The 16,835-nt window shown below is 42.0% G+C and overlaps 1 protein-coding gene across 2 annotated transcripts in view; it reads right to left on the bottom strand.

Moving 5' to 3' along the window:
* Positions 1-5,126: 5,126 nt before the first annotated feature.
* LOC126395660 (inactive phospholipid phosphatase 7-like) overlaps positions 5,127-16,835 on the bottom strand; it is an 81,073-nt gene continuing 69,364 nt past the window's right edge. Inside the window, exons 1-3 of one of the 2 annotated variants that reach the window (XM_050053292.1) lie at positions 15,263-16,827; positions 14,352-15,116; positions 5,127-6,627 (exon numbers count right to left, since the gene is read on the bottom strand). In XM_050053292.1, coding sequence (XP_049909249.1) covers positions 6,239-6,627; positions 14,352-14,859 — 897 coding nt within the window. In that variant the 5' untranslated portion in view covers positions 14,860-15,116; positions 15,263-16,827 and the 3' untranslated portion in view covers positions 5,127-6,238. Of the gene's footprint in view, positions 6,628-14,351; positions 15,117-15,262; positions 16,828-16,835 lie in introns of those variants that run through there. The other variant, XM_050053289.1, reaches the window with a different exon arrangement.

The raw sequence follows: 16,835 nt of genomic DNA, 5'->3' as shown, positions 1-16,835 counted from the left end.
AAGACAAAAATTTTGTGTCACTATTTTCTAGAAGTTGACTGCCAGACTTCAGATCCAGGAGGAGCAACACAGATTGCACCCTGGCTGTGGAACAGTGGACCAGCTCTCTTTACCCTTGCAGGGCTGTTGCAGAAGAGTCATGGGCATTTACCTATCCAGTCTACATGTGCTTTGTGGACTTGGAAGCTGCTACAACTCTGCCCCCCAAGGAGTCCTTTGGGGGTACTGCGGGAACATGGGGTACTGATATTCTTGCTACGAGCCATTCGTTCTAGTATAACCAAAGTTCGAGCTGTGTCTGCATGCTCGGCACAAAGTCAAGCACGTATTTAGCCGGTGTTGGCCCCTGCCTGGGTTGTCCCCTGTCTCGGATGCTGTTTGTAATATTCATGGACAGAATCTCAGGGCACAGCTGGTTTGGTGGCCTCAGAATTGCGTGCTTTTTGCAGATGATGTGGCTCTGTTGGCTGAATTACAAAGTAACCTCCAGCATGCACTGGTGTGGTTTGCAGCCAAGTGTGAAGCGGTTAGAATGAGAGTCAGTGCATCCAAGTCTGAGTCCATGGTTCTTCACTGGAAAATGGTGGATTGCTCCCTCTGGATTTGGAGTGAGTTGCTGACCTACGAAAAGGAGTTCAATTATCTCAGGGTTTTGGTGATGAGTGGGAGCTTGAGATGGACAGACAGTTTGGTGCAGCGTCGGTATTGATGCAAGTTTTACACTGGACCGGAAGACAATTTCTCAAATTACCAGTTCATTTAGCCAAGTCCTGACCCTCACCTATGGTCATGAACTTTGGGTAGTGACCAAAAGAAGAGATCGCAGAAACAAGCACCCACAATGAGTTTCCTCTCCAGGGTGGCTGGGCTCAGACTTGTAAGGAGCTTTGACACCCAGAAGGTGCCAGGTGGTTCGGGCATCTGATCAGGATGCCCTCTGGGTGCCTCCTGTTAGAGGTTTTCCAGGCGTGTCCAGCTAGTAGTAGGCCCACGACCCAGAACATGCTGAAGGGATTATATATCTCATCTGGCCTGGGAACACCTCTGTACCCCCCAGGAAGAGCTGGAAAACATTGCTTGGGTGAGGGATGTCTGAAATACACTTACACTCTTTTTCATGCACACACTGAAGGATCTGATGGGATTACATTTCACAGAGACTGTATCTTTAATGATTTCATGTGACAAATAAATTGATTAAGTGCTTGACTGAGTGATTAACTGGTTGATTCAATGATTGATTGACTGAATACTTTTCCTGGGGGCCTGCTGCCAGTGGATGAAAATGGATGGATAGACATGGAGAAATGACCTCTTTAAATGTAAGACTTTCTCATGACTAAACTACAGAGTTTAAGGGTGAATCCAGCTATGTCAGTGAGTATGTTTGCATTCACGTGTGTCCCATTTCTACACAAGAAAGTTGCCTGTGAAAGGGACGAAAATGGTTCTGCTGAAGCTCTTCAATTTGATTTAAACTGTCAGGACAAAATTATATAACATATGCTATATAAAACCAAGTTACATCATAAGGTTTTTGCTTTGGGTCCATTTTCCAGGAGCAAGTAAACTAATGCGGCAATGGTCAACCAAAACAACACCTCTCTGGAACATTGCCTGTGTCATGATGGACAGATAAGACTGTTTACTGAAGCACTGAAGTATGCTCAAGCAGAACCCTCTAGAGGGAGCACTTGTCTAACTCTTCCTCAACCAGTCATGTCAAAAGTCTGCAAGTATCTCCCTGATCCACCAACTACTGTATGTTTTTTGTTGGGGGTTTTTTGGTGCTGACAAAGCACCATTTTGAAAAGGTAAAAAATTTGCATTTATATTGTGCAGATGTGAACTAGAGCTGCTGCTATTAATCACACCATTGTCATTTTATCATGTCGATTTTGTCTCCAGTCCTCTTGTATAGTTTCTATTTTTAAATTCCCTTTTTAGTTAATGTATATATGTTTATTTTGGCTACTTTCTATACTTATCTGTATCTATGTCTGTCCTTGTATTGCTGCAACAGCCGATAAGTAAATGTGTACCTTAGTGTAAAATGAATGCTGAATTAATCTGAATGATCATCTAACAAAATGTATATAAGCATGAATGTTCCTTGAGGCAGTTAACAGTGAGTCTATATGATATGTGTTTCTCGTGTGCCGCAATACACACATAGTTTACAGCACTAATTTGGACCAAACCATTTTCTGCTGAGTTTATTAAGTCTTTATGCAACTGTTTTGCAGATCAGTGACCAATATTTTTATCAGCCTAGACAGCAGTCTTTTTTTAACTCAATGAGGTGAAACTGAGAAGATGAGAAAATGTCACTGATATACCCCAGAAGAATACCTGTAACATACCTACATGATACACAGGGGTTGGTGGCACCTGGAGAGTTGTGTCGTCTAATGTTTCCTCAGAGCATGACAAATACAGAACATAAAGACACAACAGTAGAAAGTGTGTCGTCTGTTGAGTCAGTGCATGTGAACCCTGCAGAAACAGGCCCGCGAGTACTATCAGCACTGACTCACAGGGATATTTTGGGTACGTGCTATGCAGGATTGTAGAGGCCTTGATTCTGGTGCAAAATCAAACAAACCTGCACTGGGACAAGCTCTGATTTGGCCATGTTGCTGTGCTTTGCAAGGGAGCAAATCATCCTATATGAAGCTTTAAGTTAATATGTGGTCATGACGTGACAGCAAAGACTCCATAGAGAAAGAGTTCTCATATACCATGCGGTTAAGTCACTGTCAATTTTTTTTAAATCTCCTTCTTTATCTTTGTGTGCATTCAAATGATGTAAGATGGTGGCATTGGTAAACATGAACAATCATGCCCTGGGAACCAAGAATGTCCACTGCAAATCTCACGGAAATTTGTGCATTATTTCTCAAAACTGTTACTCAAAGTTTTTTGTACGACAGTGCAGCTTCCTGTGTACCAACCACCAGCGACTTATGTTGGTTGAACTTTATCTGAACCCAAATTTCAAGAAACAGTGTTTGCAGCAGGAGTGTCAAAGTCTAACAAATTTCTTGATCCTTCTTAGGACAAAAAACCCTCTGCTCCTCGACTGTTCAAACTTTGAGTCCATAAAGACTTCTTATTATGTCTGTCTGGTCTGTACTCTTCACCATTTCTATCTACTCTACGCTGCTCATTCAAAACTTTAAAAAGAAAAAGGGAGCACTCTTTGCTCCAAATGTGCTTCACATTTGGCAACTTTCTTCTGATGCCCAACAATGCACATACAAACAGGTAACACATAAGAATCTCTGACTGCTGAAGTCCTCTCCCCTCTCTCTCTCTGTGCCAGGGAGTATTTTTTAGGCAGTTTCAGTTCCTGCTATTTAAACAGTTTCAGAGCACACACCATTGCGTTGGTGTTGTTTCCTGTCAGACTGTTCTGTGGTAAGAGTAGTGTGACAGGAAACTAGAGTCAAAGGCTGTGAAGACACACAGACTTAATGACAGTCAGAAATATTGTACATTGTTTGCTCTGATAGTCAAGTATTTGGTCTAAAATCACATGAATGCAGTTAATAGGCAACTATAGGACTGGACTGAAGCACTATCTGTTGATAAAACTACTAAAGCTCTCTGCCAAATTAACCCCTCCTTTGCATACTGCAGTGTTCTTGTGGCTGTGTAGCTGCTCTGAGATGTAATAGAGGATCTTTGCATTTCTTTTTTAGTTATGTCAGGATGTAATGTTGCTTTACGTGAAGTACATTCTGTGCAATAAGTAGGATATATTTATAGAATTTAGCCCTTAAGTTTACCACAGCCAGAAGGAGTATAAAGACCTTGTCAGAGCTGTCTCATCACTTATGGTTTAACACTTTTTTATTCTTTTGCTTACCAAGTTGTGCACCATGTGAGGCCTGACAGTCCATGTGATTATGAAAGCCATCAGAACAATTTGTTGCAGAAAGTTTGCTTCTATATAAGCAGTTAAGCTTTCTATAGCAGTGGTTCCCAACTGGTCCAGCCACAGGGTCCAGATTGCTCCTTAGTCATCAATTCAAGGTCCCACAGTGTCATACTTGCGTTTGGCCATGTTGGTAAGGTAGTATGCTCTCTGTCAAGTAGCTGTCCTTTAGTCACTCCCTCTACAGCAGGAAACAGCACTTCAAAAATGCAGCTCTGTGCCAGAAGTTCACTGTACTTGAAAATAGAGTGTTTTTTGCAAACTTGACATGTTTGCAAGTCACTTGTGGTCCATTCAGAATGGCCCCACGACCCACTTTTGGTCCGTGACCCACCAGTTGGGAACCACTTGTCTACAGGATTCAGCTGATTCATAAACATTCCTCAAATTATATGGAGTTTTCTGCTTTCTAGTCGGCTTACGGATTCACCCAAATTTAAATTAAAAATATTTGCCAGACCTTGTATTGTAGACAGAGTGTTGCGGATGAATGGCAAGATCACACAATCACACATTAACACTGAAAACAACTATAAAAACAAACAATTTCAACTATAATATGCATACTTATGTTCATATATGGACGGCATGGTTGTGTAGCGCTTAGCACTGTCGCCTCACAGCAAGAGGTTTCCTAGGAGCCCTTCTGTGCAGAGTTTGCATGTTCTCCCCGTGTCAGCGTGGGTTTTCTCCGGGTACTCCGGCTTCCTTCCTTCATGCACTAACATGGAACCCACAAGGCAAGAGGAAGCAAGGGAGACCTAAAGCCACCTGGAGAAGAACCACAGAGGAGGAGATGAAGGCGGAAGGGCTGTCATGGCAACAACTGACAAAGAGGGCATAAGACTGAAGAGGATGGAGGAGTTTCGTCAATGGCCTGTGTTCCTCAGGGAATTTAAAGGCCTAAGTAAGTAAGTAAGTACTCCGGCTTCCTCCCACAGTCCAGAGACATGCAGGTTAATTGGTGACTCTATATTGTCCCTAGGTGTGAATGTGAATGGTTGTCTGTCTCTACATGTCAACGCTGTCTGGCGACCTGTCCAGGGTGTATCCCGCCTCTCGCCCAATGTCAGCTGGGACAGGCTCCAGCCCCCCTACGACCCTCAAGAGGATAAGCCGTTATGGAAATGAATGAATGAATGAATGAATGTTCATATATAAAAATAATGAAACACAGAGGCATCCATGTTTTACTGACAGACCACCTCGTTTTATTAATGAGATGGAAAAACAAAGTAAAAACATGACATACAGGTCCCTGTACAGAATAAAATGAATTAATGTACACAAAACTGTATTTACACACCAAACCACAAAAAAGTTTGCCACAAAAAAAAAAAAAAAACTCATTTCGAAGGTCCTATAAAAAAATAAATCCAAACAGAAAAGTTGTCCAAAACTTCCCTTGTCTAGTGGGGCACCATCACCAACAAAACATAAGCATCTGTTAGAGCTGAAGAGAAATGTCTTCTAAAAAAAGAACTCATGAAATCACATGGCACGTTGAAAGGAAATGATATCTCACCCTATAAGAAAAATATTTCTTCCTGCACATGACATTTTGTTTAACACAAGCAGCTAAATTCAGTGGCATCAAAACAAGTTCATATTAAACGTTCAGTAACAAGAACAGAATCCCATCAGAAATATACAAACATAATAGTCATGCCAATCAATAACAATGTGGAATATCCAAACGATGATTACTTTATACACTTTAGAGTTACGTCCAATAATATAGCCCTACACCAAACTCTATTCAGTGCTCAACAAGGTTTAAGTATTTTACAATACCAAAAAAAGCATAGATATTTAAAAAAAAAAGAAAAAAAAAAAGGAGAATAGAGGAAGAGGAAGAGGTAGCAGGAAAGGAAGATAAAAGGAAGTAAGATGGCAAAGAGGAAGTGGCATATCGACTCAAGAGAGACTTTGTTGAATAGAAAGAGGTTCAGTTATGGATGGATGGTAGCACTTTTCATGCATGAGAATTAAAAGATCTAAAAAGAAAATCCTTCATGTACATTTTCAGTTCGAGGTGTGTTTTAGTAGGTTTGACTGAAGGTTCTAGGATTTGTGAAGCATTATAAAGGTTTCGTAATGTCTTGTGACCTGCTTTCCTTGGCTGTTACATGCAAGCCAGCATCTGATTCCAAATATCCAAATACGAATGTTTCTCTGTTCCCATAAGAACTTCAGACCCTTGCAAAAATAACTTCATAAGACCTCAAGTCCTTTATGTTGCAGTGTTACAGTGTATCAAATGAACCTTGTGTGCTAGCAGAGCCTTGTATTAAAAGCTCAGAAAAAGGGGCTCCAGCTGAATGTGCTTATGGAGATAAGAGTCTGACAGGTGCTTGATGAGAGCCACACCGTCTCCATCAAGCTGAAGTGGAGCATGCCCAGTGCAAAGCCACACACCATATCAGTTAGGTGGTGTTTCCCCAGCAGCACCCGGGACATGCCCACCAGGAGGGCCCACAGCACCAACAGGATGCGCAGCGGCACAGCCAGGACCAGGTGGGACAGCAGGAACTTGGAGACCATGGCGGCCCGGCTGGCATGAGCAGCGGGGAAGGAGTAGATGTCCATGGCAACGCAGTCCATGAAGCCTGGCGTCATTTCCCAGGGTCCCTTGCGCTTCACCAGTCTCTGGACTCCAGCAACGGTCATGACATCAAGAATGAGGGCTGTCGTGAAAAAAAGGGAGTTAGATTACACAGGCAAAAACAACTGTGTAGACATGCTATAACTGTGACAGTTCCTGTGGTGACAGATTAGGATCCTTTACTTGAAAGTAGTAGTTGACCCTCCCTGTAGTGCCACCATGAGGTTCAACTTTGTGCTTTTGAGTGAAATGTCTCAACAGCTATTGGACGGATTGTCATGACATTTGGTGCAGACATTAAAGGAGCTATATGTAAGAAATCTAAAGCAAATAGTCGTAAAATCCTCCTAATATGTCACAGAGACTAAGGAATAAAGTTCATATAACATACTGATCACACCGACAACAATAGTACAGCCAGAATATTCGCATTTAAAAAACATTTTTACGGTCCGCAAATCATGTTTATGTTTTGAATTTGTGTTTTAGCCTGGTGCGCCACCCACCGCCGTCTACCAGTCACGCAGTCAGTAGAGTCTCAGCATCAGTTAAAGTTACGACTGAGCTACAGCAGCACGGCAAGCAGCATTAGCAGTGTCCCGGTACATAGCATTAGCAGCCGGCTCCTCCTCAGCTGTATCCCGGCAGCAGCGTTAGCAGCAGAGAAGCCGGACTTGCTCGAACGGTCCGCTGGAAAACCGAAGATCAAGGACGCGGCGACGCGGCCCTGCCACGGCAGCCGCCCGTGGGCAAACAATCAGTCTCCAGCGTGCCGCTGTCCAGCAACCTCAAATCTGTAGGGGAGGGGGGGCAGACACGACTCGCGGCAGTATTTTGAATTTGAGTGCAGTAACCGTTTTGGCCACATTCTTACATACAGCGCCTTTAAAGCAGCCCTCAGGATGAACTGTAATAACTTTGTGCTCCCCATCATCAGCTCACCATTTTAAATGGTTCAGGTCTAAAAAACCTGCAACACTGATGACATTCCCATCGGCCTTTGCTTTAATTCATGTTCAGCGCTAATTAGCAGAGGTGGAACCAAGTCATTGTTTTACAAGTCATGAGTTGCAAAACATTGTCTTTGACCTCAAGTCCCATGTCAAGACAGGCAAGTGCCAAGTCAAGTAAGTCAAGACTGACATGTATCAAGTCAAGTCCAAAGTCAAAGACAGGCATGTTTCGAGTCAAGTCCCATGTCAAGACCGGAGTCAAGTCCCAAGTCCTAAATCAAGTCCTAAATCAAAACTAACAAGTCCAGAATCAAGCCCCAAGTCAAGGCTAACAAGTGCTTAGTCAACTCCCAAGTCAAGACTGACAAGTCCCAGGTCAAGTCCCAAGTCAAGACAGGCAAGTCCGAAGTCAAGTCCCATGTCATGTCCCATGTCAAGACTGACAGGTCTCAAGTCAAGTCCAAAGTCAAGACTGACAAGTCTCAAGTCAAGTCAAAAGTTAAGACAAACAAGTCCTAAGTCAAGTCAACACAGGGAAGTTCTGAGTCAAGTACTAAGTCAAGACAGGGAAGTCCTGAGTCAAGCCCCAAGTCAAGTCTTAAGTCAAGTCAAGACAGGGAAGTCCTGAGTCAAGCCCCAAGTCAAGTCCTGAGTCAAGTCCAAAGTCAAGACAGGGAAGTCCTGAGTCAAGTCCCAAGCCAAACATCTCTAGTCAAGACAGGCAAGTCCTAAATCAAGTCCTTCATCATAACTAACAAGTCCAGAGTCAAGCCCTAAGTCAAGTCCCATGTCATGTCCCATGTCAAGACTGACAGGTCTCAAGTCAAGTCCAAGGTCAAGACTGACAAGTCTTAAGTCAAGTCAAAAGTTAAGACAGACAAGTCCTAAGTCAAGTCAAGACAGGGAAGTTCTGAGTCAAGTACTAAGTAAAGACAGGGAAGTCCTGAGTCAAGCCCCAAGTCAAGTCCTGAGTCAAGTCCCAAGTCAAACATCTCTAGTCAAGACAGGCAAGTCCTAAATCAAGTCCTTCATCATAACTAACAAGTCCAGAGTCAAGCCCTAAGTCAAAAGTCCCAAGTCAAGACAGGCAAGTCCTAAATTAAGTCCTTAGTCATAACTAACAAGTCCGGAGTCAAGCCCCAAGTCAAGGTTAACAAGTCCTGCATCTAGTCCCAAGTCAAGGCTAACAAGTCCTGAGTCAAGTCAGTGATGCTTTTAAACATGTTAAAGTTTAAAAGCATCTATTGTTAAAGAAAGGGTGGCTGAACTTAATCATACAAAAGCAGTGCTGACATTGCACTTTCATAGCATATAGCACTACCAACCACTGCTGAAACACAGTGGATTTTGTATGTTTCTGCCCTGGCATGTATTTGTTGTACTGTATTTAACTCATCACATATTGGAAACATGTCTATAAATTTCTCTGCACATATTGGCTAGGGCTATCAAGTGTTTTCAAGTCAAACTGCTCAAGTCCAAGTGATGTCATGAGTCATAGGTGAGGTAAGGTGACTTGAGTCCACAAATTTGCTAATAAGCAAATGTAAAATGCTAACATGCTAAACTAAGATAGTGTACATGGTAAACACTATACCTTTGAAACATCAGCATGTTAGCATGTTGAAGTTAGCATATAGCTCAAAGCCCCTTTATGCCTAGGGACAGCCTCACAAAGCTGTTAGCATGCCTGTAAACTCTTAGTCTTGTTACATATGTAAACAGTGCTGCACAGAACAATAGTGATCAGAGTAATATACAGATGATTAATATCTGAGGGTGACAAACTGCCTCAGTTGACAGCATGGTTTTATCTGGACTTTTTTTTACAATGCAGTGAGTCTTCAAAGAAAGCAGAAAACAACTGTGGCTCAAATGTAAACAGATATCTTGGTGACCGAGAATAACCAATAAAGCTTACAATACCGAGAAGCATTTGCTATGAGTCCACATGCCAGACATTTGTGGATGCCTTTTATAGCTCTATAGCACTCCCAAAAATATCTCCACCATCGCCATCTTTAACCTCTGTTTAAGTCTGCCATCTTCACACACACTCAACCAGCCACGCGCTAAATAACTGTCAGTTGTCTGACATATTGGTTATGCTGCCTTACTTCTCATTCCAGTCGCCCACTCCCTGTCCTAACAGGGCCATTATTTTAAACTTCTGCTCCAGCTCTTCAAAGGCAGGCTGGTGAGGTGGGAGAAAAATGTAAATGCCAAAAGAAGAGATGAAGGGACAAGAGTAAAGAAAAGGAAAAATTGTTCAGGACATGAGCTAAGCAGACAATGATACTGGTGAAATGTGAGAGAGGAGTTTGCTGTCGGGCCCTATGGTGCCCTCTGGCAGTCCACATCTCAAAAGTACAGAGCGGAGGCAGAAGGTGAGCCAAGCAGTGAGGCATCATATTATCAGCAGTAAGGTCGAGCCTGTTTGTGGTGCCCTTCAGCTGACTAAAGCAACAGTGATGATTCACTTTGTCTCAGTAGGACTGTGGGGATAAATAAGCAAAATTTGATTTTTCATTTTGCCTGTTTTTTCCCTGAAAAATCCCAGTTGTGCTCTCCAAAACACCTGCTCGCAGACTGCGTGAATCATTCGTCCCCGCCAAGATTTCTTATCTGCGGTGTGTGCTGTCACTGTAAATAGTTTTCCAGTGATTTTAGCTGTGAAACATCATCAGCACATACATCACAACTGCAGTCAGCACGGTGTAGTAACATGTTTTATGTCAGCCCCTGAGTCACACAGCACACAGTCACTGATCACACATAAACTGTCAAAAACACACGCCATCAGTGAGTCAGATCTCAAACTTAAGATTTACTGTTTCAGAGGAAACTGCTACATAGAGAATAGAAACCTTATCTCCAAGAAGTGCAACAGGTGTGGGCAGATAATTGTTCAGGGTGCCACACATCAACTTGCATTGTGGGGGAAATCCCAAACACACTGTTTCTCACACTAGCAAGCTTATATGGAGGAGTACTAACTGCTATGCTTTGCTTCCACTGTCAACAAGGCTGTGTCTGCCACAAACTCTAATTGACTCATTAGTCAGTAGATCAGTTGCAATACAGGGAACCCTAAGTGTTAGGCACTTAGGGCCCCGGGACCCCAACCCCGATCCCCACCTGCAAAATGTCACCGAACAACCAGGAAGAGACTCAAAATGACCACAACAGGATACAAAGGAACTGCTGATGGCGCCCCAGATTCAAACGTCCAAAAACACATAATTGAAAGCACAGGCGCGCGAGACCAGCGAAAGCACGTGAACACACATGAAGGCGGTGCCCATGTCTCACAGTCTCGCGCAAGCGCGCACACGTGAGCACGGTACACAGGGTGGCAGTCAGAGATACAGGCTACAATGAGGCTAAAAACAGAGTTCAAATGACGTTTTTCCACACAACTTTTTATGTCGGGGCTTCAGGACACTTGGATCACTACGGACGAGCAGTATGGAGATATTCTGTGGTTTCAATTATGTGTTTTTGGACATCTGAATCTGGGGCGCCGTCAGCCTCCATTAGGTGGAGTTGTGTTGCTACCTCCTCTCCCCTGGGATCTCTGCAAGGGATGTGAGGACTCTAAAACTTCACCTGAGCCTCCATAGGCATATGGGTGAGTAGATAATGGCTGAATTTTCATTTTTGGGTGCACTATCCCTTTAAACTGAGATAATGCACAACACAAAAGTTGTGCATTTGATGTGAAAATACCTATTCAAACACCTGCAATTACTGATCATTTGGTCACGTGGCGACAGTGGAAACAAGCTGTAAACACAGCACTGACATATCATCACCTTTTGTGTTGATACAGTGAACTTTACTCATCTAGCAAATAAGAAGCAACAGTAGCATTTGAGTCAAGTATTTAGTCTCCTTTTAGCTTTGTTTTTGGTCTCCTCCAACCATATCTATCACTTCAGCCACTAAATGCTCCACGCATTTCACTGAAGAAAGTTGCCAACTGTGGCCAAAAAAGTTCTTGATAAGAGCGGTAAGAGTGAACAAAAACAGAAAAGTTGTGGGCCGGACAGTGAAAATGAGTTGAATGCTGCTACAAATCCCAGAAGAGCTGAAGGGTACTGCAGAGTGGGGTGATAATTCTCTGTGGTTTTGTCACTATGAGTGTCTCCATTTACATACAGGTAGTCATGTGATCCTTTGTTGATATAAAAATATTGGTTATAGCTGCTTTAAAGGATTGTGGCATTGCTAAATTATTCTGCTAACTGAGAGTCAAGAGCTGCACACAGATAAGCCCTCTTGAAATGTAATGCTAAATACTGAGCTATCTGTTCCACCAAGCATGGTGAAAAATTAATTACAGACAACAGCTGTGTGAGTAACGAGCATGGCCTCATCATGTCTGTTTGTTCCTGTCACCTCCCATGCAGGCGTCGACTACAATAAAGAGAACTGAGCACTTAGAGGACAACAAGACTCTGCCTCATTTATCTTATCTGGACAACAGGTGCGGGTGATGTTCCTTTTTGAATCAATGTACAAAGGGATTGTGCATGGGATGAGGTAAAGAAAGATTCTTTGGGAAGTGGAGTAACAGAAACACAGAAGAAGAAACCAGAAAACACCACAGCAGAGCTACACCTCAGCTGATAAGGACGGGAACATCTGCACAGTCAAGGTCTGCTCTGGGAGTGTCTGACTCGCTCAGTAGTCTTGCACACAGTCCCAGTCACTTCAAAACACTATATGGAAAATATTTCTGCGCTGCACCGTTCATACGCTCGTGGCAGCAGGCTGAATTAAACCAAACCTGACAGGCCAGTCTTGGCTGATTACTTTCCTCTTAGGTGAAAAGAAAACACAATTTCAGTCAGCATTAAATATTAATTCCCCACCCACTGTTCAGCGTGTTCGTAGATTTTCTCCTGACAGACCTCAACAGACCAGAAATGATCCTGGGCCGACAAATAATGAACAAGCATTTGGGGCCGGACAATATCGCAAACACAATACAACAGTGTCCTAAATCCAGAGATTTACTGGCCTCCAATCAGAGCTCAACGTGGCCACAGCCAGGAGATTTGTACTGTGTGTTTGTCAATAATCTGTGTTTGGGTCCAGACTGTGCATGTGTGTGTACATGTGCACTTGATACAGGTCCTCAATTCATGCTGTTTTAATTTGATTTAATCAAAAACTGTGTAATACATAGAGATGGCTGGCAAATATCATGAACCATTTTATAATCTCATGCAACTCAGCACTGCAAAAATGCTACCTTTGAGTCAGTGCTTTTTGCATGGCTGTATTGGATTGGAAATTCCAGTTGGTCCAGTATTCAGCCACGTGTATCATTACCAGAACCCCCTCCATATCATATCACTCCTCTTCTCCAGCAACTTCAACAACTTCCTGTTAAATTGCATCTATTTCAAGATTCTGCTTCTCAACTTTAAGGCCCCTAAACTCCGTCATATCTACACACCCTCCTGTACTCTTAGATCCTCTTCTGCACTCCAACTCACATCACCATCTGCCCGCTTGACCACCATGGGTTGAGCCGTTCTGGCCCCCCGCCTCTGGAACTGTCTATATATTATAGATAATATTGACTCCCTTTCCACTTTCAAATCCCGTCTGAAAACACACCTTTTCAAGCTGGCATATTCAATCTGATTTAATGTAACACACATACTGAGACTTGCATTGATGATGGATTTTATACCTGATATTTATAATTACGATTTTTTGTCTATTCTATTGTTACATTACATAATGTTAAGGTGTAACTCATAATAAGACAGGACGCTCGGCCACCGAATGCAATGATTGGTCGGAGTTTTCTTAGAACCATATGAGAATGGTATAATTATGAGTTTTTATCTCTGGTGGAATTCACTTACATTTTAGTGTGCCATCAGCTTATTAATAGCATTTTAACCTAAACAAAGAAAAGCCTAAAATTTCCAGAAAGGTAAGTGTCCCTTAAAAATGTAAAAAGAGGTATTAAAGTGCATAATAAAACCATAAAAATAGAGCTTATTTACATACAGTATATATATAAAAAAGTGCCAGGGGAGGATACCCCTGTCCCCTGGCAGAGGTCCAGGCTATGCCCAGCATGTCATCAAATCCTAGAAACACCCCTGCGTACACCTGACCTGTGCAGGATTGTTGTGACTGGCTGCATATGGCAGCTGTGACTTGATTTACCTCTTGGCAAAGGTAAGTGAGGATGGCAAAGAATTAAATGTTGAAAACAGGCAATTAATTTATTATACACTATTATACTATATGTTTATTAACTGGCCCCTAGCCTCCTGTCATTTTGCAAGAGTGACCCCTGAGTAGAGAAAGCTGGGTATCTGTGAATCAGATTGTAGGTGATGTGTGTAAAAACAGTCTACTTTAAGTCAAAATGCAATACAAAATCCTGTTGACTTTTTTTTTTTGCAAAGTCTTAAGTTGCTGCTTTTGTCTATTGCTGAGGGACAGTGATTAACAAGGGTGTTTTTTTATCATTAAGTGCATGAGTTTGAACTTATTAAGTATTTATGATGTTTGCGTTTTAGCTCATGGCTTCACAATGGTTAATAAATAATGCATTCATACTTTGTAGAGCAAGTTAAGTTGCCATATTGTCATGAAAATACAGTAGCCTAAATGAGACAGCTGACTGATTCACAGGTGAAAAGAAAACAGGGTGCAGTCACCTGTTTCAAGTTTTGACAAAGACAGAATGTGGGTCAGTTTCACCCCAAAAAAGTAAAGATTTTAAGTGCATGTCAGACTTGCTCCTCTTGTGTGGTGCATGCTGGGTATTAAGCTACTGCGGACGTTTGGAGAGGTCGGTGGTGAGTGTGGCATTTACCAAGCAGCAGGTTGACCAGGACCTCTTGTCCAGCCAGAGTGTTACTCCTGGTGAGACACACGATAGTGCCAATGATCCACGTGATGCCGTGCCCTGTGAGCGCCAACAGGGCGACCATGGAGCGGCAGCCTCCCCAGGAGGACGACGTGTAGGCGCACACCCCCATGCGCTTGGACAGACAGATGTCAATGGCGAGGAGGGAGTTCATCGCTATCCCCTTGAATGAAGGGTTCAGCTGCATGCAGTCCTCCTCAGGCATCTTGCTGGGCTCTCTCCTGTCCTTGCTGCCACTGTCGGTAGGTTCCTCGGTCGGCTGGCTTGTTTGGTGCTTGATTTGACCCGGTCGCCTCGCGCTGCCTCGGCTCTCAGAGGGGCCACCACCGCCACCGACACCGCCACCTCCACCTCCGCCGCCTCGGAGCGGTTGGTTCAGGGATATGAACTCAGGTCTGCTCAGGACGCTGTTCCTCTCCCGCGCCCTGGATCTCACAGTGTAACTGGAGGGCATGTTTTGGATAGGGCCAAGTTTCTCCTCTGTGGGCGCAACAACCGATTGTCAATCTGTGGAAGATAATTGAAGTGGTGCGAGTTCACCACCACAGTGAAAGCCCCCCTACACCAGTCCTCCCCCTCCTGTGGCCTTAATAGATATATTTAGACCCAGTGGAATGTGTGATGGCCATGCTGTTTATACACGACCCATGCACGCTGGGAGAGCGGAGCTATTGAATGGCATCTGCCTCGGCCAATCCAGTGAAACCCGATCTACAGCATGGAGATAAAATAACAACATGAGCATCTTGTTACGCCACAGCATGGCACAGCTACACAGCTAACAGGTGCTTCCCTGCGTGTGCAAAACAGCCTCAGTGTAGGAAAGAAATACGCAAGACACGGTGTTGTCATCTTACCAAGCGCAGGATGAATATGAAGCATCACTCTAAATCTGCCCTGCAGCCTCCATCACACCTCTGATATCCAGGCAGCGAGCAGAGAGACAGGGATCTACAGTAGCTTATAAAGCGACGCAGGCAAAACCTCAAACAGTTAACCATGAGCCAAAACCATAAACAAAGGGGTGCAGGAGAGGCAGCCCAGCCAGTGCAGCATTTGGTGCTTCCGTGCGGATTTGACGTAGGTTTACGCACGATCCCGATTCAGCCTCCGCAGTGCGCTCTGCTGAGGAGCGGAGTTCTCCAAGGTGCTTAAACAGACAGCGGCAGGACAGAGGAGGAGCACCCTGGCATGATGTAAGCCTCACAGAGACAGAGGGAGCATTGTCACGGTGCTGCCATGCGAGTAAACAAACAGCAAATACAAACAAAAGCAACCGAGTAAATAAATGCGTACATAAATAACGCGTTATGGTTGTTAAGTGGAGAATAGCCTAAAATAAAAGCTACGTTTCACATGACATGGCAGCTATAGGAACAAATCACACCACATATTAATAAAATAATAAAAATGTGGTAGTCAGACCGCAGACTTGATCAATTGTTGATTATTTATCGTCACTGATTACAACAATATCTGGTCTGCACGAAAGCTTTTTATAAAATCTAATAAACTTTTTTTTTTTTTTATAAATGCTGATGTTACGTTGTATTGTCAAATGTAAATTACAGTTAAATATTACATTTAAATTAATCTAAACAAAACATCTCAAGTAAATAAGCTAGATGAATAACAACACGTTATTATTATTATTATTAGTAGTAGTAGTAGTAGTAGTAGTAGGCCTTGTAGTATTCATGCATCTCCATGTTAATTTGTAAAAGGAATATAATTTCTTATATATCTTGTACACATATTTGTATATTTAATATTTCTTTTATTTCTTGCACAATATATCTCTTCTTATATTTTTGATATTTCCTTATTTATTTTTACTTTTATTTTTTCTTATTTCATATTTTTCTATTTCTTGCACAACATAACTCTTTTTATATTTTTATATTTTCTTATTTATTTTTATTTTATTTTATTATTTGATATTTTTCTATTTCTTGCACAACATATCTCTTCTTATATTTTCTCATTTATTTTTTATTTTATTCTCTTATTTCATTTTTTTTTTTTTACTTCTGGCACAACATATCTCTTCTTATATTTTTATATTTTCCTATGTTTTTTATTTTACTTCCCTATTTTATATTTTTCTATTTCTTGCACAACATATCTCGTTTTATATTTTTATATTTTCAAAAATTTTTATTTTAAATATTTAATATTTTTCTATTTCTTGCACACATATCTCTTCTTATATTTTTATATTTTCTTATTAATTTTTTATTTTATTATTTCATATTTTCTATTTCTTACACAACATATCTCTTCTTATATTTTTACATTTTCTAATTTATTTTTTGTTTTCTTTTCTTAATTATCTTTCCTTATATTTATATTTTCTTGTTTTATATATTGTAGCATAATTCACTTTTTTCTTGCATACTTTTATTTTCTATTTCTATTTTCTTATACTTT

This window comes from Epinephelus moara, chromosome 9 (genome assembly GCF_006386435.1).
Source record: "Epinephelus moara isolate mb chromosome 9, YSFRI_EMoa_1.0, whole genome shotgun sequence".
Classification (NCBI taxonomy): Eukaryota; Metazoa; Chordata; class Actinopteri; order Perciformes; family Serranidae; genus Epinephelus; species Epinephelus moara.
Note: the sequence above shows the minus strand (reverse complement) of the source record. Positions and strands in the feature narration are given on the sequence as shown.